At 37.0% G+C, this 24,828-nt stretch overlaps 1 protein-coding gene across 1 annotated transcript in view; it reads left to right on the top strand.

Annotated features, from left to right (window-relative positions):
- The window catches only part of PHF20L1 (PHD finger protein 20-like 1), a 55,127-nt gene extending 34,068 nt beyond the window's left edge, over positions 1–21,059 (top strand). Inside the window, exons 11-19 of the mRNA XM_009881020.1 lie at positions 3,023–3,079; positions 4,343–4,447; positions 10,036–10,200; positions 10,565–10,746; positions 12,671–12,770; positions 14,957–15,152; positions 15,559–15,928; positions 19,395–19,557; positions 20,686–21,059. Of these exons, the coding sequence (XP_009879322.1) occupies positions 3,023–3,079; positions 4,343–4,447; positions 10,036–10,200; positions 10,565–10,746; positions 12,671–12,770; positions 14,957–15,152; positions 15,559–15,928; positions 19,395–19,557; positions 20,686–20,828 (1,481 nt within the window). The 3' untranslated portion in view covers positions 20,829–21,059. The remainder of the gene's footprint in view (positions 1–3,022; positions 3,080–4,342; positions 4,448–10,035; positions 10,201–10,564; positions 10,747–12,670; positions 12,771–14,956; positions 15,153–15,558; positions 15,929–19,394; positions 19,558–20,685) is intronic.
- Positions 21,060–24,828: the final 3,769 nt, after the last annotated feature.

The raw sequence follows: 24,828 nt of genomic DNA on the forward strand, positions 1-24,828 counted from the left end.
GGAATTCCTCAACAGAAATCAAATTGCAATTAAAAAAAAAAGGTTATATTTCCATAAAGGAATTTTTTTTATATAAACTAATATTTTTTTGTGGTATTTGTTACTTGCCCTTCAGATTGCGATTGTCTACTATGTTTAATTTTGTGGTTATTTGAAAGGAATAGTAATTGCATAGTTGAAAATTAGACATTGCAAGCCTTGACACTTTTATTTAGAATTTAGGATTCTCAATCTAGAATGATTCTGATTAATAAAAGTAAAAGCCAAGAATTACATTGCAGTGTACGCAGGCATAAGAGTAATTTCTCTTTTCAGTTTACTATTGAAAAACAGTTTGGAGAGTTCTGTCATTGAGATGGATATTTGTGACTGTAGCAGGTTTCTGCCCATCATAAATGTTCCCTCAAACAGTTATTTAATTACTAGCTGATTACTTTCAGATGTGCGTGCATTGAAAATCATTGATATAGTGAAGCTTGTAGCTATCGATAGCAGAGCATGTTTGAATGTCTGAGGTCAGGACTTCTTCTGAATAATGAAGTTTAAATAGGAATTAATCTAAAATTGAGACTAAATTTCTCTTGAGACTGTTTGGATGGAGTATTCTCACATCTTTCCATCAAAATGGCAGTGACCAAACCAAATTATGTGCATTTGGGTGATCCTTTTGTGCTCTTTTTAGAAACGAGACAAGACGTTGATAGCATGATGATGTGGAGAAGTATCACTTTTTTATTTTACTGAGGTGCTAAAATATACTCGTTGCTCCACAGATGGCAAAGCAGTTCAGTCCTGCAAGAGAGACAAACGTTAATTAGGAAACCCAAGAAAGGAATAATTTGAGTAGGGTTTTGTGTTGATGCCAAGTATCCCAGCAAGCTAAATCTGCTTGAAGTAGAGACAAAGGCACGAGCCTGAATAGTAGACCAGTCCTGAAGGGATTCTGGTCTTAGGTGAGTTGGTTGATTTGAAGTAGTGGAAAAGCTCAGATAGCCTCAGCCGGGGTCGTGCAGCTCGTGTCTTGTGTTAGAAGCTGGAACGCAGAACTGAGCAGCTGCTTCTGGATGCTGGCTAGGTGGCATGCTATGGTCATGTGTTGTGGCATGCAGCTGGGAACATCTGGCATTTAAAGGTGCTGTGTGGTGTGGTAGGTGATGTACTACTTGCTATTGTTCTTGCTGCCCCTGCGGCTTTCTCATTTTGCGGCATTTTGGTTGTTATCCTGGGAGGGCTGCCTGGGAGCTGGAGTAAGATCGTGTAATGCGTATGTTGTATCGCAGTAGAATGGGGTTGGTCTGTCCAAGCCTGGAAGGCCACCTTACGGATTCAGCCCTGAGGCGTTGTTGCCTTCTCCCCAGAATCCTTTTATGACTGATGAATTTACTAAGTTATCTTCACACTGCTCATTTAAATGCTTTTTGTTGGTTTATTACTGAATATTTAAAGAAAAAAAAATAAAAGAAGGAGCTCAAAGAACCCATTCCAGATCAGCTTCATATTTTGTCTTGTTTAATATCTTGACCACTGGCAGGTATTTTTCAGGACTTCTTTTGGTTCAGCACTTTAACCAGCACGTGTTCTTTACGTGCTGATACTTTTGTTGGGCCCCTGTTTTGAGAGACAGGGAAGGTGATTGGTGCCTCCAAGTGTTTACAGCTGACATTGAAAAACCCGAACCCTTATGGCTTTGCAGAGCTGCGGTTTTTTGTACAGTATGTCTATATGGGCCTGAAATGTCCTCGGTGGTCTGATGGCTATTAGGCTTTCCTAATTAAATTTAAAAGAAACTTAAAACTCTCACAATATTGATGAACAAGGTAATAGAGAGTTTTGAATGACCCCAATAATGTTCTTTATAAATAACTCTTATTCTAGTTTATTTGAAAATTCTGTTGTCCTATTTGATTATAAATTTTAAATATTACCAATGAAAATTATAATTTGAGGTTTTTTTTGCCGTATTATTTTCCTAATTTGCACGAGAAAGATATATATATTTCCTAAATATTTCACTGAGTAAACTTTTCTGAATAGTGCAAGATAAAAATTTCCAGTACATGATGCTGAATTCAGACAAAGCACTGCAGTATTTTGCATGTAATTCAAATGTGGATTAAATATACAAATGAAAGAGAGTGAATGATTTAAATATTATTTAGATCAATGAAATGCAATAAGCAGAAGTGCAAATGTTTATACAAAGCACTAAAAATGTTATAGCAGAGCTTAGTTTTGCTGTTTACATAATGAAACATTAACTTAATATTGATAATGTCAGCACCTTTAATCCTTACTCTCGATGTAGGTTTCTATTATAGTGAAATAAAAAGGAAACAAAAAGGCTTAAAAGCAGCAGCAAAAGTAGACTTTAAACAGTGCAAGTAGTTTAAAAGTGAGTGCAAATTCCAAAACAGACAAAGAAACCTACTGTGGCATGTATTGTCTGGTATGTAAGACCTAAGACCTAGGCATTCATACGCAGTAATTATATGTTAAGTGTGATGATGATATTACCAATACTTGACATTTCAGTGATCTGACGTAGCCAGTGACCTGGCTGCAATCCTTACGGAATGCCTAGTAAATCTGTCTTCTTGTTTTCAGCACCCTCGTCCCATGTACATGCCTTGCATCTGGAAATGCCTTTAACCAATAGTCTAAAGTTACCCAAAGGGAATAGTAAAAAAAAGAGGTCTTCCACATCAGTGAGCTCTGAAGGGACAGAGATACAGTGCTCTGTGCCCGTAAAGGAGAAATGTTTTGAGAGTCTGAAGGAGAAAATATTAAAGAACGTGATTGAGAAGGACAAGCATTCAGAAGTTGGTAAACTACAATACTTTTTGTTTCCAGTGCCTTAGACAATAAAAATAATCGTAAAGTGATGTTAAAAATAATGTCATTGTTTATATGTTTCTTCTTATTATGTACCATTAGGACTTTTTACGGTCTAATGAGTTTTACGAGAAAGTGGGTCATCAGCCAGACATTGCACTTATGTCGTATATTCTTCTTCAATTTGCAGGTGCACTGAGAATGGAACGGAAAGGAAAACTGGAAGAGAAAAGTTCTTCAACATACGGTACGTATGGAGCAATAATATTTTTAGGACAAAAAAGGAAAAATTCTGGAATACCTGATGTCTCTGAAGAGCAAATGTAAAAACGTAAAATATTTCCTGGGCCCAGCTGCACTACTTTTGTTTGTTTAGGTCTTAAAAACAGCTTTTATATGTATGACAAGTTTATAGTAGTAGAACAATTTTATAAGAGAAAACAAAAGGATCAAGCCAGTAGCGATGAGGTGCTTGAAAAAGAAAAGCTTTTTTTTTTTTTTTTTTTTCAATTGAGTTAGTGATACTGCCTTTCTTTATACTGACTTTATACTGCAAAATATTTGACAATTACTGAAAGAAAATATAAATTAAGAGTGCTTTAGTTTTACCCTGTGTTTAAAGAAAAAAAAATATTAAAAAACTATTAGAGATGCGCAAGAATTCATTAAGTGTTTCTGCCTTGGTTTTCCAGGAGGTAAAAGTTCTGTTTCTGTATTCCTCAAGAAGATAATAAGACTCTGATCTGCATGCAGGAAACAGTCCTTAAATACTGAGTTTAATGATTTATTTTCTGTAACAAGTCAATTTCCTCATTATTTTTCTAAGCAATCAGCAGTGAGATAATGATTATGGAGTGACGATGTTGTGGGATATATTTTGTCTGGGGAAAATTCACAGGTTAAATAGAATTTTTTTGAGACAAAGTATTTGTCATCATGTGTACACAGTGCTTAGGAGTGAACTGCAGTATAAAAAAATGTATCGTAAATTTTAGTCAGAATCAGTTTTCTGCGAGGATGTTGCTGTGTAGTAGAAAGTGCTGACAGCATCAGCAGTTTTGTGACACTGAAATTTCCTTCAATTGACTTTCTGTAGGCCTAACATGTTTTTAAGATGATCTTACCTTTTGAGTTTGAAATTTTGCACTTTTGAAAGCTTTTTCTTTTGCCCAAACCTTCTTGTTATAAGCTGTAAGTGAAATCAGTGTTATAAGCTATTTAAATGATGTCACTTTTTTGTCTGCTTTGCTATGTCTCCTTCTACTATGATATCTCATTTGGAAATATTTAAAATAGTAAAATGTTATTTGCTAAGAGAGACTTCTTTGAACCATGCTAGTAGCAATTAGTAAAAGAGATGCCCAATATACCAAGTAAATTAACTGAATCACTTTGATCTGCCTAGGCAACTGGAATACTTGATTTTTGAATGTCATGTTTAGGTTAAGCCAAATGAAGGAAGTAATTTGGAATGGTACTGCTGTTTTAAAATATGTAATTTTTATTTCAGGTAAAAAGAAAGAAAAGGAAAAGGAGAAAAAAGAGAAAAAGGAGAAAGATCATAAATCAAAACAGAAAAAGAAGAAGAAAAAAAAGAAGAAATCTAAGCAGCACGGTGAGTTTAACTTTTTTTAAATAAGTCAAAACACTCAGGGTATTTCTTGCATTAGATATTAAAAATTGTTTCTAAACAATATGAACGTCAAATTTTAGAAATTTGAAATAATAGATTTTGGCCTTACATGTTGAAAGGACACTTAAGTCTATGACCTCATTTTATTATTTATAGTGTGTCCGTACGTGATAGACAGATATTTCACAGATGTTTTTCCTTCCTTCAAAAGATATGTTCACTCATCTCTTCAGATTCTTTATTTGAAGCTCTGTATACACATCTTTCTCAGTTTGCTTGATGTTAAAATTACTTTAGTATCTAGTCTGTTGCTAAATTTCAGTGATTTACTGTATAAAGTTCAGCCCCCCCCTTAACAATTAATCCGTAACAGCTGAGGTTGGTGTCTCTGTTGCAACAACCTTGTCTGTTGTCTTGACAAATGGTGATTCCGTTTGTCTTTGTCTCACTTCCCTATTCTGGTTCTTTGATTGTATCACCCATCTCTTTCTGTTCTGTTATTTCCATTCCCTAGAAGGGGGCAAAAACCAATCTGTTTTTTAGATATGAGACTCTAGGTAGCTTGCACTTTTTTAACAAAACAAAAAAGCCTTTTCTAAACCACTTAGTGCTTTTTTTTTTTTCTTTCTTGTTCGAGAAGTACTCCTGTAACAGTGTGGTTTAAAGTTTTAGTGCCATCCCTTCTGTAACTCTCCTTGGCATGATTTCTGTGGAAAAAATGGACAATTTTTGGTTTTGTTTTGTTTTTTTTTGTAATGAAAAGATAACTGCCCTGTTGACCAGTAGAGTTTTACTGTGTCGTCTTTCCCTTTTCCACATCCTTTGGTTCTTTTAATCCCCTATAAAATCACGTTATAGGTTTCTTGATTTACCTTCTTTTGCATCCAGTGCAGTCTTAGTTGCAGCATTATGGCAATAAAAATAACACATGGGCAAATACAGACTCACTGTCTTTTTTTCTTGCCAAAGACTGAACTTTATTTTTTGTGTATTATGCCTGCTCACTTCAAAAAGTGTTTCAGGACTTAAAATAATACTACTTACTCTTATCTCACTGCTGGGTGGTTGGGTTGTGGGTTTTTTTGAGAACATCTTAAATATTCAAAAATGAGAACATAGACTATCCTGTCTATGCCTATCAGATTGACTTTCATAGAATCATAGAATAGTTTGGGTTGGAAGGGACTTTTAAAGGCCACCTAGTCCAACCTCCCCTGCAAGGAGCAGGGACATCTTCAACTAGATCAGGTTGCTCAGAGCCCCATCCATCCTGACCTTGAATGTTTCCAGAGATGGGGCATCTACTACCCTCATTGTGTAAAAAAAAAAAAAAAAAAAAAACCCAAAAAACCAAAAAACCCAAAAAAAACCACACACCAAAAAAACCACAAAAACCCACCAAAAAACCCCAATTCTTCCTTTTATCAAGTCTAAATCTTCCCTCTTTTAGTTCAAAACCATTACCCCTTGTCCTTTCACAACAGGCCCTGCTAAAAAGTTTGTCCCCATCTTTCCTGTGGGTGCCCTTTAAGCACTGAAAGGCAGCAGTAAGGTCTCCCCGGAGCCTTCTCTTCTCCAGGCTGAACAACCCCAACTCTCTCAGCCTGTCCTCAGAGGAGAGGTGCTCCAGCCCTCCGATTTTTGTGTCCGTCCTCTGGACCCGCTCCAACAGGTTTGTGTCTATCCTGAACTGAGGGCTCAAAGCCTGACCTGAGCTGGACTCAGTACTCCAGGTGGGGTCTCACCAGAGAAGAGTAGAGGGGCAGAATCACCTCCCTTGACCTGCTGGCCACACTTCTTTTGATGCAGCCCAGGATACGGTTGGCCTTCTGGGCTGCAAGTGCACATTGGCAGCTCGTGTCCAGCTTTTCATCCTCCAGTACCCCCAAGCCCTTCTCAGCAGGGCTGCTCTCAATCCCTTCATCCCCCAGCCTGTATTGATACTGGGCGTTGCCCTGACCCAGGTGCAGGACCCTGCACTTGTCCTTGTTGAACCTCATGATGTTCACATGAGCCCACTCCTCAAGCCTGTCCAGGTCCCTCTGGATGGCATCCCATCCCTCAGGTGTTTCAACTGCCCCACTCGGCTTGGTGACATCTGGAAACTTGCTGAGGGTGCACTCCATGACGCTGTCTCTGTCATTGATGAAGATATTGAACAGTAGTGGTTCCAATACGAACTCCTGAGGGACCCCACTCATCGTCAGTCTCTATCCAGATATTGAGCTGTTGACCACTACCCTCTGGATGTGACCATCCAACCAATTCCTCATCCGTCAAATAATCCACCCATCAAATCTATACCTCTCCAATTTAAAGAGGAGGACTTTACTTGTGTGTACCTTGAGAGTGTACTTTACTAGATATCAATCATAATAACTTGATTAAAACTTCTTTGATTAAAATTTCTTAAAATATGAAATGGTAAAAACTGAAATTCTGTCAAAGAATTTTCTAGAAATTTTTCCTCAAGAACATGTGGAAAACCCCTATACATTACAAGGAGCTTCAGTGCTTGAATGTGAACTGCAATAATCTAGGTTTCATGTTTTCACCGTCTTTATATTGGGGTAATATAATTTTAAACTATAAACTTCAGTTGCTTATTTTACCTAAAAATTATTTATTTACCTAAAATATCTACCTGTTCATTTACCTAAAAATTATTGGGATTTTTTTTACTTGCACTGGGAAGGCATCTAAGTATTTGCAAGAAGATACTGGTAAATGCTGGGTATGCAAGAGCCAAAGTAAGGAACAAAAACTCCAAGACTCTAAGCTATTTCATCTGTGATTATTAAAACATGGCAAAGTGAGTTAATACTCTGCAGGAGTTCCGTTTTTAGGAAGATCTTAAAGTAATGTGCCATCACCTTGCGTACAGCAGTATCCCCAGCAGCACTCTCAATGCAGTTTGATAAAAGTGAGAAAAATGTTTTATAGCTCTTCTGTCCTTTGAGTAGACGACACTGACTGTTGGTGTAAAAGTGTTTGAAAGAGAACTTGCGTTAAAAATAAGCAAAATAATGATTGAAGTATTTGAAAAAAAGATCTTTTGAGTAGTACTGTTTTAATAGGTAACAAGTTGAGCAATGGATTTAAAATACTTTCAAAACTACAAATGTGTATTTTGTAATGGGGAGGTGTTGATGTAACATTTCGCTAAGCCTTTGGTTTCATGTATTTCCAAAGACAGAGGTAAATAGATAAGTTATCTGTCATGTGGTGTTGAATTATGAAATTTAGATGAATCATCAGAAAAGGCTGATGCAATGCACAATTCAGAAGGTTTGGGAGGAGTTGGTCAGACTGATGGTTCTCATCTGAGCGTGTGATACTTTGGTGTTTCGCAAAGTGCTGTGCTGGAGATCAGCGAGTCTCAGACTTCGCACTGTCTGGGGTGCACTGTGTTCTCTGGTTCCATACAGCCGCGACATGCAATGGGTCCTGCAAACCCTATTCATCCCAATTGATTCAAGTAGAGTACCTCTTGTAAATTAACATCAGAGCTGAGTTCTTTTGCCCAGTATTGTTCTTTGGTTTTATCTTCTTGAGGTTGTAAGGTGCTTTGTTGTGGTTTTGGGTTGTTTTTTTTTTTTTCCTTCTTTTTATTCCTCTGGTCTTTCTGCCAACTTGTCTTGAAACTTAGAAGCTTGGCAGAGGTACCACGATTAGGTCCCAACTTATAGGAGCTGTATCCAATGCTTGTAAATATTAGGAGAAAACTATATACTTCGCAATGCCCAAACAAATAGAAATCTTAATTTCGGATACAGAAAGCAGTCTGAGAAAAAGCTTCATCATTTTATTCTTTGCAAATTCATCTTGTGAAAATCTGTTTCTAGAAATCCAGAGGCATTCTCCCTGGATACTTTTTTAACTTGGGGAAAAACGAAAAATGCTTTGGCAGATTCTGACTTCAGTGTCTGACCGTGGAAAAAGCTCATAGAAAAATGATCTGTCAGAAGAAGCAGTCTTTCTCCAGGAGTAGCTCGCTTGGCTGTCAGGGCATGGGCAGAGATGAAAGTGTGTGAGCCATGCTCCGTTCCTTTGGAATCAAATTGAGGCATCTTGGGGAAGAAGAGGAGTGGGCACATTGTGTGCTCCAGACAGGTTTTGTGCAAGGCTCTAAAACAAAAACCCCAACTAAAGCTTTTTGGGGCTCTGAGTATATGCTTGATTGACTGTTCATATAAAACCCATATTACACAGAAGGTAGGTAATTTCTGTTATTTTTACTGTTCCATTGCAGTGATGTTGATAACAATACAGCATGAAGTAATCAACTCAACTGCTCATTGAGTTGACTCGCCTACAGTGAATATGCTTAGGAAATGTGGTAGATAGTGTGTTTTTGACAGGAGAAAGTAAACATGAACAGTGGGTGTATGGAAAGTATGTACGAGAGGCGCATATTGTGGAACCCATTGCGAGATATAGGTGGTAGTGGGAATGCTTCCTACAGAAGGATGAATGCATAGAAATCAGATTACTTATATTCACAGTAATAAGTTTTAAGAGGAGTAAATGGATAGCTTACTCTTAATTACCATTTGACCAGCGTAAGACAGACATGGACCCGCTCAAGCGGGTCCGGAGGAGGGCCACAGAGAGGATCAGGAGACTGGAGCACCTCACCTATGAAGACAGGCTGAGAGATTGTTTAGCCTAGAAAATACAAGGCTCTGGGAAGACCTTAAAACAGCCTTCCAGAACCTAAAGGGGGCCTACAGGAGAGATGGGGATGGACTCTGTCAAGGAATGTAGTGATAGGACAAGGGGTAATGGTTTTAAACTGAAAGAGGGGAGATTGAGATTAGATATTAGGCGACCACCTTAGTCCAAAAGGTGATCCAGAGAGCTGCTCTGGGTAACACATCATGATGGGGTTCACACCTGGATAATGGGGGTGATGGTGCTGCTGGGACAGCCCGGAGGGGGGCTTGGGCAGGGTGTGTTTGTTTTTTGCCTGCTCATCGTGCTCCTCTGGGCTTTTGCATATCTTCCTGGGATGCTGCTGGGCCCACCAACAGCTGATGGCTCCTGGGATGGGCCTGGGAGCATCTCAGAAGGATTTTCTTTGGGCTCCCTGTGCTCCTCTGCAGGGGTGCAGACAAGCTTTTATCGCTTAACCTGACAGGGCCATCTGCAGTTACTTCTAGGTAGCAATGTTGGTAGTGCTACAAACAGACCTAAGGCAAAAAGAGAGAGCTACCAGCAGCATCTCTAGGGACAGCAGATGGTACAGGATGAATTGTGGAAAAAGACAACTGTATAATGCTCTAGGAAAAATTACTCGTCTGTACATTCAGAGATGGGGGGAGTTAAATGGGTAATACTTGTTTCAGCTATTAAACTTCATTATGTTTCTTACTAGTAATTTTTTCAATAAAATGTTATGAAGATCTTTTGCCATTTCATACTTAGTTTCATCATCTTAATACCTCAATGTTGATATTCTTTACTTCTGAAGATAATGTTGCTGTATATTTAAATATTCTTTTTTTTTTTTGCATTTGTCATAAACTTTACTTTTGTAACAGTGACTTATTTTCTTTTTAACTTTTCAGATTATTCAGATTATGAAGATAGTTCTGTTGAATTCTTGGACAGGTGCTCCTCTCCATTAACACGGTCCTCGGGGAGCTCTCTGACTTTGCGCAGCATGTTCTCGGAGAAGAATACATCATACCAGTATCCAAGAGCTATCTTGTCTGTTGACCTTAGTGGAGAAAGTAAGTTGGCTGAACAGCATCTCTCAGTTTGTAGATTTAATTCTTTAAGAAAGAGAATTTTCAAGTAAGTAATTTGGTTTATGTTTGGGATTGTAGCTATAAATATGGTGACTGATTTCTATTTCATCTATTTAAACCAAAATGCTTACACTCCTCAAGCTGTTCTGCATTCTTGCTTTGGTTAAGTGTTGCTACTCTGCTTCTGAGGAAATGACATTAAAGGCATTTTGTAGAATTCGTCAAGAAAACAGAAGTGTGTTTGAGAGTGATTTTTTGCTGTATGCAAAAATAACTGCCAAAAAACCCTCTCCATAAAGCATTGCATCTCTGCACACAAAATTTCACTTGTATTTGTTTTTACTAGACCTTTCAGATGTGGAGTTCTTGGATGATTCCTCTACAGAGAGTTTGTTACTTAGTGGTGATGAGTACAATCAGGATTTTGATTCCACTAACTTTGAAGAGTCTCAGGATGAAGATGATGCTCTGAATGAAATTGTTAGATGCATTTGTGAGCTGGATGAAGAAAATGGCTTTATGATTCAGGTGAAGAAATTTGTGGGGGTGGATGTATTTTTCCATGTGAATTTCTTGCTAGTGAAGGTGCTCTTTTTGATGTGTTGGAGACCAAAGTTAGGTAGAGAGCTGTAAATAGAAGTGAACAATAACAAAATATTTCCACGTTCTGCACTTGGTGTGACTCTGTTCCGTGTGTGCAGAACTACTCTAGGATGGGGTTTCTCTGACAAATCCATATGTAGAACAGGTTTGTAAGGAAAGGTAACCTTTTTTTTTATAGCCAGTTGATCAATTTGGAATGAAGTATCCTTTCCCACACACAAATCATTGCTTCTGTCCACAGACCATCCGGATTATACCAGCCCTTCTGGTTTGGCCCTTGTACTTTGCAGTACCAATTGTAGAAATCACTGTGGTCATTGTAAATGTACCTCAGCTGTATCCAAGATCTCTGCTATACAGATGTTAATACTGTCACTGTGCTGTGTGTGATATGTGTGCTTCATCTTTAGAATAGCAGTTCTCAAACTAGAAATTGCTAGCTGGCTTTAGAAACTAAGAATTTAAATCTTACTTGGTGTAGACAAAAGGGAAGAAGAGTATACAGTGTCTGCATAGCATTCAGGTGCTGATGGATTACAGCTACTGCTGCTAATTTATTTGTACTCCAATGAGGAGAGCATTTCCCATCTAGTAATGAATAATAGAAAGTCTTTGTCTCAAGGAATTCATAATATAGTGATTAGGTCAGGGGCAAACAACAGTGAGGAAGAACTCAATTGTCAATAACTTTCAGAACGCTAGGAACTACTTGTGGTTTGTTTTGTTTTTTTCCCCTCCACTCAAAAAACAGGTTTGTATTCAACTATTAATGTGGTACATTTTTTGTTGAAAATACGGAACCTTTCTAGTTAAGATTTGAAGAAAGCAAGTATGACTGTCCTGTGTTAATGGACTTAGTCTTTTGGAAATGACAGAAAGGCCTGAAAGTGAAGGACACAAAGACTGTCCCTGGGAACACGTTACTGAAATGCTGTGCAGTGTTGGAGCAGCTAAGCAGGAGTTCAGCTATGGTAATACCGTGGAAAAATGGACTGGTGTAGACATCTTTGGAGTGAGGAGAGGAAACTAGCTAGAGCAGTATGACAAGAGGAAAGGTGACTTCAGTGTTTTGAATAGGTTGATGATGCTCAAAAGCATGTCAAAGCAAAGAGGAGAGATTTTCAGTAATAAACAAGCAGATATTTAGAACATAGAAAATGCTGAGTTGAGAAAAGGAAATGTATTTTTACGTGGTAGTTTTCTGCCTGTTTCTGAAGTCCAATGACAGCCTGATTTTTCTTCTTCATGCCTTGTCTCACTGAGAGCAACCAGTTTGCTGTTTCTAGACCCTCGTGTCGTACCACTTCTGTTTTGCTCTCCTATTCTCTTGTTTCTCCTCTTTCATTTTCTCTTCATTTTCTTTTTCTTTTAGATTTTCCATTGGTGCGATATTAAAAACACATCTTTCTAGCGCACTGGAGAGATGCTTTGTAAATATAAATAATTAAACTGAAGAGTTTTCTACTTTTCACTGTTATGCTGTAATGTATTACATTATCTTTCTACTTTACTGTAATATTATACTCCTGTCTTATGTTTCACTACTAAATATTTAGGTGCTAAAATACTGAATGTTGTAATAAAATATTATTAAATGTTACATCTTCAATTTCTTTTTTCCAGTCTGGAATTTGTGGTTGAGGTAACTTTCAGAATTAGAGCTATTTTTTAGCTTGATGTCTCCGCCTACCCAAACACAAATTGCCCAACTAAAATAATCTTACTCAAACCAGATATTTAAGTTAAACTGCTGTTCTCTGCATTTTGACGATACAAGAAATAGCTTCTGATTTTTGAATTTACTTATCTCAGTTTTAGTTTTTGCTTTTGTTTTTTTTTCTAATGTCAGTGTGAAGAGTGCTTGTGTTGGCAGCACAGTGTATGCATGGGACTGTTAGAGGACAGCATTCCAGAGCAGTACATCTGTTACATCTGCAGAGATCCACCAGGTACGGATAAAGCACCTTTATCTGCAGCTGTCTGCTTAGGATTTTTAAGCAGAGATGTTATGCGTTGCTTAAACTGTCAAAGCTTTTTCTGTTTTGTGTTATCTGTTATATTATGGGGCAAGTGCTTCTAAGTTTGGCTCTGAGCAGATAATTTCCTGTTAGTAACATCTTGTTCAGCTATGCTAACTCTTATTCGTGATCTTAATTACCGTCGCTTTAGTTGTTGAAACTTAGTTCCCCCAAAACCTTAGCACTTTTTCATGTCGTTGTTTGAAAAGTCTTTCTAAACAAACCATTCTTGTTCAGCGATCTGTTATGCCTATGTTTGGCATCACATCTCTTCATTTAAATATTTTTTAGAGAAAAAGGACTCGTTACCACAGTGCACTCAGATATGCTGTGGATGTCGTTTCATATCAATTGCAATTTTAGAATATTTGTGCTTGTCCAGAATTGTGTAAATAAAAGTGTGGAACTGGATATATAAAATATGAAAAAATCTAGCACTTCCAATGGTAAACCATAGTGCGCAAACAGCAGATCTTGAACTTAAGATTGTTAGGATAAGTTTGAAATGGTAAGAATTAAGAAAAGTGTGTTTAGTTTTAAACTGAATTAATTTGACCAGGAAAATGTTGATTTTTAAAAATGATTCTGTCCATAAACCCATTTTTCTTAGCAGTTATTTGGAGAAAAACTATACGATTTAGAAGAAAGTTTTTAGTATTTTTCCTGACAATTTATACAAACTCATATACATGTCTTCTGGTGAAATATCCAATAGCCCAGCTGCTTCAAAAGGGAAGTGAGATTACACGCCCAAATTTACTTTCATTCTGAATTTAACAAATAAAATCTGAAAACTGTGTGCAGAGGTATAAAACACCACGGGTTTTATTAGTTATTTTTGAGAAGAAAATTTAGGAAAACGGAGCTGGGCAGGTGTGACTTTTTCCATTTGCTCCAGTCTCAATCTAAATTGATGTTATAGAGTCTTGTTTGATAGTTCTGTGTGGTATACATTTTGAGCGGTCAGGCTTTTTCTTATTAAAACCAGCTAATTTGTCTTGTGTCTTTCCCTGCACTGTACTAGGTACTTCCTTATCCCCTGCTATGCAGAGACTGTGTCCCTAATTTTTATCTTCTCTCCCTTCCTAACCATTACTTCTTTTCTTTCTGTGTCAGGAGAAAAAGGTCATTCACAATGTCAGTATTTTAAAGTGTATTGGGATAATGGGCAGAAAGGAGATAGACAGGGTATTCTCCTGAAAGGTATGAAGGGCTTCCATCAACCTGTTCTTTGTTCTGTATATGATGATAGTCTGATATGAAATTGAGTGTAAGATATTGCGGTCTTAGTCAACCTGTATGTCTGGGTTCCTCATTGTAAACAATAATATTGGAATAATTAGCTTTATACACTTCTAGTTTTCTTTTGGGGTTTTTTTTTGTTGTTTGTTTTATGGGTTTTCTGTCTTTTAAATAGTTATTGAGTTGCTGTAGAAGCATTAGCTAAATACTCATTCATGGTTGTTGAGTTAAGGTAGTAGATGTTACCATAGCATGGGAGACCCACTTACAGCAGTATCCTGTCTAGTAGTGTCTAGTAAAAGGCACCTCAAAAGAAGAGTATAAGAAATCTGCTGTCAGATAACTTTGAAATGTCTGCTTTTCATGAGGCCTTCTCCTGATTTCTAAGTAGATACTGACTTCTGGTATTGAAGCAAAATATTTGTCTTTTGGAAACAAACTAGGTGTTTTGGGTATGTCCATAAAAAGTCCACTTTCTAATGTTTCTCTTAGTAACTTAGGTATTCTTTTTTAATAAAACTGCAGTAGTTAGATAAATAAAATGCTGATTTAAACTTTTTTTTTTTGCCGTTATATTGATAATAACACAGTTCTTAATATCCTGTGTTTTCATCACAAAGATGATTGGATTTTCATTTCAAATGCCATTTAGAGAGGTCTTGAGATTTCTGGTTTATTTTTGTTTAAGTGTTAAGAGTTTCCTCTTAATCCATGAAAACTGGATTTTATAGTATTAATAGCAAGATCTTGAATCATTCTTCATGGTTGTTAGGAGACATTTAGAAGAGTACAGCATATAATTATAACACTCTAGTTTTAAATACAGTTGTGCTGCGGCTTTAGATGGCCCTCAATTTGTTTATTGCTTACCCCAGGTCAGAGGTGGAGTGCCAAATACCTTTATGATAAAGACTGGCTAAACAATGGACACATGTGTGGATTATCATTTTTGAAAGAAAACTACTCCCATCTTAATGCCAAAAAGATTGTGTCAACACATCATCTACTGGCAGATGTATATGGTGTAACGGAAATACTGCATGGACTGCAGTTGAAGATTGGGATATTAAAGTAAGTATCAGTCCAGGGTTTATTCTCCAGCTTTGTCTATTTAGGTAGCACAGACTGCCGTTGTTCCATATGCACTATTCTCTCACGTTAAACCACTTTCTTGTATAATAGTTTAAATAATTCAAGTGCAAGATGTAGAGTATTCTCAGCTTCAGTGGGAGTTAGGTGTTCAGCACCTGAGTGGATCTGGTATATTGGGATTATTAATGATTTTTTTTTTAAATAGTCAGTTTTGTGTTAAAGGAACGTTCTGGATTTTTTACTAAATTGATAAGTGACCGAGGAATAATTGCATGTTTGATAATGTTGCCAGTCAATAGCTGTGATGTAGCAGAAGTGGATGCTTAATAATTCAGTGCTGTAAGTGGTATTCTCTGTAAGTTGCTTTTCCTCCCCTTTGTTGCAGAAATAAGCATCACCCAGACCTTCATCTCTGGGCTTATTCAGGGATGCGGAAAGAACAAGAACAAATAACTGTTGGGGTAGAGAAAAAACTAGTGACTTTGCCGGATGCAGTTAATCCAACTGAAAGGACGTGTCACAGTCAAAACCATAAAGACCTGCCTAGTATACCCCAGAAGATGGAAGAAACATACATCACAAGTGAGCACAGTTACCAAAAACCACAGAGTTTTGGTCAAGACTGCAAAGCAGTCACTGACCTTATGAGCTCAGATGATGAAGATACAAGTAGTTTTGAGGAAGACCAGGAATTTCACACTGAGAATAAAAACTGTTTACAATATTCTTTTAAAGATGATGGCATGAATGAGCACGTAAGTATTATTCTTCATCTGGGAAGTTTCTTAGTTGGAAAAAATATGTTCAATCTGATAAAACTCACTGCATACAAGCATTTAGAAATGTTCATTGGTATAAGTCGTCGTATTCTATCAACTTAGCAGAAATCACTAGAAGCAAAGTTGGATCACTGAAATACTTTCAGGTTAAGTATACCCATTTCAGCTGGTGAATGAAATGCAAAGTACGGTTAAAATATTGCCTGTGTTAAAACTGTTTATGCTTAACCCAATGTTTTGGGACAAAAAACAATTCTATGCTTAAAATGCAGGGTCTTGAAACAGGACTTAGATGCTTTTTGCAAGGTGAGAAAAACAGGACAAGTTTCCTTTTTTCCTCTCAATTCTGTTTTCTATATGTGGGGTGGGTTTTTTTGTTGTTGTTTTTTAAACTGAGATTTGTAACAGTGTTTATTATTGTACCATCTTATTTTAATAGCAATGCTATCTAGAATTCTGTCCACAAGTAATTATTTACTGACCAAGTAATTTCACCTCACGTGCAACTTCTTTTGAGTCTTTTATATTGCATATTTCTTCTAATTGAACGTTTCACAAGTTTTTAGGCAGGATTATATTTGGCTATTTAAACATCTCTTTCTCATTTTTGCGTTAATGGTTTGAATCCATTACTTTGTGGAAAAGGTCTGAAAGTTGTTAGTCTTGTTTTAGTGAAGAGTTCTCTTTGAGCAAAAAAAACAAGTGAAACAATTTTCTGTTTTCTACAATACCAACTGTGTGAGAATAAGTTGCCCAACTCATCACCCTTTTGAAGTACACTTTGTCGTGTGGAAGAAATGAGTAAGATATGTCTTTTTTTCCTTTTGATTTTAGTTTTAAATGTGGCGTGTAAGCTATATAGCGCGAACGGAAATTTTTGGCTCATTCTAGTTAGAAATAACTGTTTGTTTGCTAAATCACATGATTATATTCAGTTTGTATAGTAAGGAGGCATACAGCAATGTGAAATACACTTTCCTTCCAACACTAGCTTAACTTGTCATTGTAAATAGTGTAAATACATTTAGAATTAAAAGAAAATGTATGTGAGCAGTGAAACAAAGCTAATGTTTCCTTCAGAGACTTCGGCATATATGTAAAAAGCTAGGTGTTCTCTGTTTTAAACTAGGAACAGATCTGTCTGGGGCAGTGTCAGAGTACTTTTTCCTTTGGGACACCTTAGTTCACCTTGCTGTCAGTAGTCAGCCTTGATATCTGAAATAAGGCTTTCTGCCTAGACTTAGTACACATTGAAAAGCTCTTCTTAGTTTCTCCATGAACCTGTTTGTACTTACCTTAAAACCGTGGTGACGCTGACATTGAAGTGCCGTTTTTACATGAACTGACTTCTCTGGAAGATGCCTTCTTCACCTCTCCTTGTCAAAGTTTTGGCTGGGGCTTTGCAGTCTCCCTTAGGCTGAGCCTTAAATATTCTAGTTTTCTGTACTGTTTTGTTTTATCCTAATCTACAATTCTGTTACATATCATCTTTTCTCCTATAAACAGTGTTCAGACTGACTTGTCAAGACCTTTTTTGGACTGTGCATCGTCTTTAAAATTGTATTTAGTTTCCTTGTTCTTGCTTCTGAAAGCACGAGCCTGAACCTCCCGTTTATTTCTTCATGAGCTGGCTCCTGTACTCTGCTTCCCACTACTCTGGCCGCCGCTCCCCGATTGCCTACACTGATCTCTTAGCTTAGAGGAGGACCTGTTTGATCTTAAGCATTATTTTTTTTTTTTTCAAGGAACATTTACTAGCCATTTGAATAAACACAGAGGTCATTAAAAGGGGGGAAAAATAAAATCTCTTATGATGTTATTTTGATGTTAAGTTATTTAGCTTTAAGACTTTCTCTTACTGCAGTGGGCATCTTAAAGATTCACCTAACGTGATCTTGGTTCTAGAATTATGGACTTGGGTCCTTATACAGGGAGGGAAAAAATGTTGTTCTTCTCTCGTGGTTTTAGAGAGGGTCTGAAAATTGTGTGAAATAGGGCGTTTCATATTTATGTTGAAAATATCCTTTATAAAGATTAATAGTTTGAATAGTGAAAACACTGTGGAGACAAACCTAATGTCTTGAGAGATAAAATGTTTTATCTGAATGGTTTGAGAGTTTAGAGGCTTTTCTGACTTTGAAAAATCTATTTTTGGTAAATAAATTTAACTCCTTTAATGAATATTGTGAGTATTAACAATGCTTGTCCTCCAGGACTCGCTCATAAAGCTGCCAGCAGGTTGGTCCAAGTTTGATTTGGTTTGGGGTTTTTTTTTAATTTATTTGAAGTCTTAAAAATAAACAGTTATTCTTTTTGCTTAAGAAGTAGCTTGAAATCCATCAGTCCCAGTTTTCTTCCCCTCTCTTCTCATTTGTCCCATTCTTGACTGGAGAAAGAAATGCTGGAAGAAAAAAATGGTGTTAAGTCTGTTATTATGCGATATGGGAAAAAATAAGATGAGCACTTTATAAGAGAAGTGTATTGATATGATAAAATTCATTCCTTGCTCTGGCATTTGCCATGAACTGACACTGTGTGAGCACATGTATCCACTATTTTAGTCCCTAAACCAGAATCATCAACAGTGAAAGAACTTAATCAGCTATGAAGTCATAGCGGGTATAAAATAGAAACTGTGAATCATGCTAATTATTGGAGATGCTGAACATTCTAACTCATCAAATCTGGTATGCTTCCTTTAATTATTTCCATTAGCTGAAATGTCAAATACAGAAAGATAAGGAACTTGGGTATTATCTCTGACTTGCTATGAAAATACTCATTATTTCAAAGAAGTCATTCTTCCTCAGATACTGTGTGTCCATAACTCTGCCCTCATAACTATCCCCAAATGTGTTCAATTCTACCCCCAGACTTGTGCTTGCAAGTTACATGGGACCATAGCAATGGTAGGAAGAGAAGTCTTTTGTCTTAATTGGCAAATAGAACAGCCAGTTTATTTGTGCAAAATAGTGACTTTTGACATCTTGGATATTACTGCATTTTAGGGAATTTTCCTTCATTCTCTGGCTAAAGTTGAAATAAACCTTAGGGTTTTGCACATTTTTGAGAGTAGACCAATGCAGTTAGCACTTCGTGATTTAAGTCACGGTTTGTGTAAAAAGGACACAGTAATGCAGTCTGTCTGCATTAAATGAAGTGCTTGAGCTGGTAAACTTTACCTCTTGCCTCACTCCCCCAGTGCTATACATGCTCATTTCTATGGAATTTGCATTTTGTTTGGTTTGATCTATCAATGTCTCATGGTACATGGCTTTTTTGAGTGTGCTTTTTGTCAAGTAGAGTGAAGTACAATTCTAAACCAGCATAGTTTATCATGTGACTCGAGTGTTGAAACCAACACCAGAAATTAAAAAAAAAAAAACCCACAAAAAACCCCTCTTAAATGGCAATTTTTTTTCTTTCTGTTGCTCCTATGAAGAATTCTGCTGAAGGAAACACTGTGTTTGTTTGTAATGAAAGAAAAGGCTCAGAAGAACAAGTGGACACACATCTTCAATGGCAGCTAAATCTCCTCACTCATATAGAGAATGTACAGAATGAAGTCACCAGCAGAATGGACCTGATTGAAAAAGAAGTTGACGGTAACTGCATTGCCACATACTTACTTGTTAATAGACCTGTGACAGCATCTGTCATAGCCACTGTGTTGAAGGTGGTCTGAGGCACTGAGGATGGATTTTTTACGTATTGTATTCAAATTTGGGTACCCAATATTATAACCAGATTTTGTATCCTTTATCCCCCCACCCCCTTCCACAAATTTTGAATGCCCAATAAAGTAGCTTAAGCACAGAGGACCACTGAAACTGTAGTTCAAGTTTGTGATATTAGGCAGACTTCGGAAAGCTTAGATAACTTGTCTCATCTTTGTCCAGATGTGGTTCATAAAGTTGATGTATTTTTCTATACCTGGAGTGGTTTTGGCCTGATTGTTCAAGTATTTGACCATATTTAGGAAAAAAAAGTTGCATTCATTCTGCCTTCAGGTTTGGTTTGCTATATATTAGTAAGTAACTAGTTTCAGGAAGACAAAACAGGCTTCATGAGAAAACTTGAATGGAATTGTAGCGTAGGAGTAACTCTTACAGCACATAAGTTTACTCGCCAGTCATAGAAACAAAGAATGAGGGGAGCTTCTAGTTATTGGAGTCCTTAATGATCTTCTGACAAATAAAGTTGTCTTATTCCTACTTACAGTTTTACTTTCAATATTCCTGCTTGTACCAGGCAGTATTTCTAGGCTACCAGTGTTGGCCTTTTCCCTTCTCTGTCTCTACAAGCATAGAAATTCCTTGAAAGAGATTGGAAAAACATTCTGGAATCCGGACCTTGTAAACAGAAGCCTGTTAGTGATGGAAGCAAGCCTTGCATTTAAGGATTGTGCTTTCTGTTGCAGAAGTGTCATAGCTAGAAGGCCATGAACTGAAGTTTCTTTTATGTGCGTAGATGATAAATTTTTAACCAAGGGTATAATTTGCTCCCAGGTTCCTTTTTTATAGTAACAATCAAATCAGAAGATATGTTTGGATTGAGTGAAATGCAGAATTAGTTGGTGTTTCCCTAATAAACTTTTCTTCTGTTCAATAAAAATCACAGCCTCAGTATATTTTCCCTTCTTATAAAAGAGTGTAAGAAAGAAAAGTTGAGTTTTTATGAAAACTGCTTCTCGAAGACAGATTCTAATCAACTTCTTCCTTTTCTTTCTGTAGTTTTAGAAAGCTGGCTTGATTTCACTGGAGAACTGGAACCACCAGATCCTCTGGCAAGATTGCCTCAGCTCAAGCGACGTATCAAACAGCTCTTAATTGACATGGGGAAAGTACAGCAAATAGCAACTCTTTGCTCTGTATGACAAAAGGAAGAATAAAGAAATAAAAATAGGTTCTTTACATGAATTTTCTTACTTGCCACAAGACTGACAGGGAGACAGCAAAAAGCTGAGCATTTATCTGGTTCTTTGCTGATTACATTAGTAGCCTGGAGCTTTAGAGAGAGGAGAGGAAATCTAGAGTAAGGAATCTGTTATATTGAAAATCTGAGTATTCAGTGTCCAAGTTTCAAAATGTAATATATTACATACTGAGAAATGTTGATATGATTTTAACATGATAAACAAAATCCCCATCTTTAAGAAAGTTGAACAAACAAAAACTGTGTGAAGAACAATGCTACTATTTTGAGACCTTTGGCAAAAAAAATCTGAATTCACAGAATTCAGCTGACTGAAAAATTCTCGGGAACTTCTTTTTTAATGAATTCCTTTTATCTTGCTAGTGAAAGATAGACACAGAGAGATCTGTATCCTCTCTACAAGGAAAGTTTTTAGATTATTTCCTTCTCTCATGAATGTTCAGGAAAATGAACATACTAGCTTTGGGTTTTGAAAGAAATTACTTATCATGGTCTCCTTCTTAAAGTATTTTTTTAAATAGAAATCCTTATTACAGCACCCTTAGGCTCCTTTAAAACATAAGTGGCAAATAGCGGTCAGATGTGCCAAATAATATTAAAACCACTGGGATGAGAGTTTGATTATGACTTACATGAAGGTTTTTTTCCAAAGTCCTACTCAGTGCCAGCAATCCATCCAAAATTTTATCTAGTTTATATTTTTAATGTTCTATTGCAGTATTCAGGATTCAAGGTACCGTTTTTGTCCTGGGTAGCTCTGTTCTGGTGTTGGCCCTCTGAAACTTTACCATCCTCAGCTGGGATGAGGAATGACAAGAGCAGCAAACCTGTCTGTGGCTGTGAATATACTAAACCACTAGAATAAATATCACAAGATACATTATCCAAGATGTTTTTATAAAATCTTTTGGCTTCGGTGAATGAAATGTCATGAAACCAAAGGCAACCTATTTGCTCTGTTAGGTCTTGCTGGATTTTGAGCCCAGGACTTTCCCTGTGCTTATAAGTTGCCACTGTACCCAGTGCTACATACGTATTTGTATGTATATGTGTATAGATACACATGTACATATATACATGCTATATACATTTATACCTATACATGTCTAGTTTTATTACGATAGACTATAAGAACTGGTGGTTAACATGAAATGTTACCTTTTAACAAGCAGTTTCTAAAATTGAAAATAATGTATGTACAGGTTTTGAAATTTGTAAAATATGACTGTTAAAAGGAGGCTATTTAACTGATGACATTAAGATACTTGAACATTTTATGCCTCACATCTGTTTATCAGTTCTAGTTATCTGTATAAATGCATTTTAGAACCGATAGACAGTAAACTTGAATTTACCTTTTGATAAGAGTACAAGCCACTGTACATTCAAAAATTATTTAAATTTGCAAACACACTGTTCTATATGTAAGGTACTGTATGTAAAACTGTTTATTAAAACTATTCTGCATACTCTTCATTTTCCACTTTTCTTCCTGATCTACATCTACATGTAAAAAAGAAGTGATTGTTACAATGTACAGACCATCAAAAAAAAAAAAAAATATCTTGGAATGCCTTTTGAGGATGCATAAAACTGAAAAATGTGCCAAAGATGGATTATGTGGGAAAGACTTTGCAACCAGTGCGTTGAACTTTCATGACTGAGAAAGAAAGCAGCATGGCTGGTTCATTGCTAAAATAAACCTACCCTGACACTTCCTGTCTGTCTATCATGTCTGAAGTGAGTTATCACTCTTGATGTCCAAAGCAAAATGTAAACCCCTGTTACAGAGTGGTTGCTATTTAAAAAGTCTTGCCGCATCAAGCTTATAGGAGACACTACAGAGCTGTATGGTAACATGGAAGTTAATTACGGAATCATGATTGGCAACTTCATAATGCAGAAAGAACACAAGAGCTGAGGAGTTGTTGTTGATGTTTTTATAGCAACTGTTAATAAATAAAATACTCTGTTATATAGTTGGATGCTTAAATAACTGCTTCAAACTATGAATAGTTGAGTGACCTACTTGCTTTGGGATATGTGAGACTTTTTTATCTATTATTCACTTGCTGCGTAGCCTTGAATGTGGTACTGTGTGTACTGTATAAGAGAAGTGTAAATCCAGATGAATTACTTTGAAACAAAGTGGAGTATATTTACATAATTTATACAGCATACACTGTAGCAATATTATGCAATGTGTGTGCATGCGTGTGATGTAATATAACTGTAAATGTTACTGAAGGTGGAGGTGGACCAAGAGATTCCAGGCAGGAGAATGGAGGTTTCACTCTTAGGGCAGAGATGGAGGAATTGGTATCCCGAAAAGGAAACTATAAGGTCAAAGTTGCTCTTGCAGCTTTAACTTGTCTTCTGTTTGTATGTGTAATAGTCTCTGAATTTACATGAGTATGTCATTGTATCCCTCAGGATCTGGCCTTATTCAGGATGGACTGTGCTTACAGAAACAATCTGTTCAGTTTTTTTTTTAATCTTCATTTCTTGTGTAGTCACATATTATAGAAGTTCCTGCAAACATCTTTATCTTCCAAGAAATACAATCTCTGTGTCCTTATGGACAGTGCTGTGATACATTGCGTATTGCTTGAATGCTTCACAAACGTGTCTGAGTTTGCTTTCGCAAATTGTGGTGTTGGTCTGTAAGATGTGAACATTCGTTTTGGCCCCAGTTTCTCAAATATTCGAAGGTTTGGGATGCTTTTGGAGTTGTTTTGTTTTGTTTTTTTTTTTCTTAAACACAAGTCAAGTGCCATAACAATACAAAGTGTTTTGCACAGAATGTAACCTACAGTTGATTGCTTTTCTTGTGTGCCATCAAACCCGATGTGATCTGGCTCATACCAGTATTTTTTCCAGTTGGCCTTATCGAGAGAATCTTTTCCCTGTAGGCATCATTTTCCATCGGTCTTCCTGTTTCCTCTCTAAATGAGCCAGGGACCTACACACACTCTACTTGCAATGTTGCTTATTGGGGTGTGAGTTGCAATTACTTGTGCTTTATGAAGAAGGAGGCAGACCCTCGCTGAGGAAGAAATAGTATATAGTGATATAAGGACTGGTTTTGATACATGTGCACAGAAAGGTAAAAATTTTAAATTTGCAGCCTTCTTTTAACTGACTAGAAGTTCTTAATAGTAATAAACAAAAAGGAAATGCCATTGTACAGAAGCCTCTTGTGATTTCACAGGGCTCAATGGCAAATCTGTAGAGCCTTTAAACGCCCAGCTTTTTGTCAGAGAGTTAGTAGGTTTTATTTCACGGAGGTATCAGAGTGATTCATTTCAAAGCCTTCTCCCTATGACCCTACCGTAGGCATCTACATCAGGAATTCTGTGTTTTCAGTTGCAGTGATGGCAGTAAGACATCAGTATTACATTTATTAACATAACGTTGTCTTGGTGACATGATCAGGTATCACATGAGGGGGCAGCCTATGTTTCAGTTACAAAATGAAGGTACCTCAAGTCATGGGGCAGGGAATGGGTTGGAAGATGCTTCCTGCTAACCCTTTTCTTGGGTAGCTGTAGGTTGAGTAGTGCCCATATTTTGGATGTTCTGGCCTTAGATGCATAGATCTTTGTTCATCTCTGGAGTAATTTAGAGTGACAGAAGCCTGTCGTCCTCTTTAAAATGGTCAAAGAAGATAGGTTGCAGTTTTCTCATAGGTTTCATGTATTTGCTGGGTGGCAAAGAACTCAAACTGTTCTTCCATGGGTGCAGTCCTCTTGCATGGCTGACATCCACCAGTCTCTTAATTTTGCCTCTGAGCGTCTACATGTGCTCCTCATCTGTTGTGCAGCTTGCATCTGTTTTTCCTTTTGTGCTTCAGCTTTCTGCACTGTCGTCTTTTGCTGTGCCTGGAGGGTTTCACTCCTCCATCCTTGTGGCCGGTTCTTTGGCTGCTGTGGGAAGCAGTC

The sequence above is a fragment of the Charadrius vociferus genome, unplaced genomic scaffold (genome assembly GCF_000708025.1).
Source record: "Charadrius vociferus isolate BGI_N301 unplaced genomic scaffold, ASM70802v2 scaffold2, whole genome shotgun sequence".
NCBI classification, from domain to species: domain Eukaryota; kingdom Metazoa; phylum Chordata; class Aves; order Charadriiformes; family Charadriidae; genus Charadrius; species Charadrius vociferus.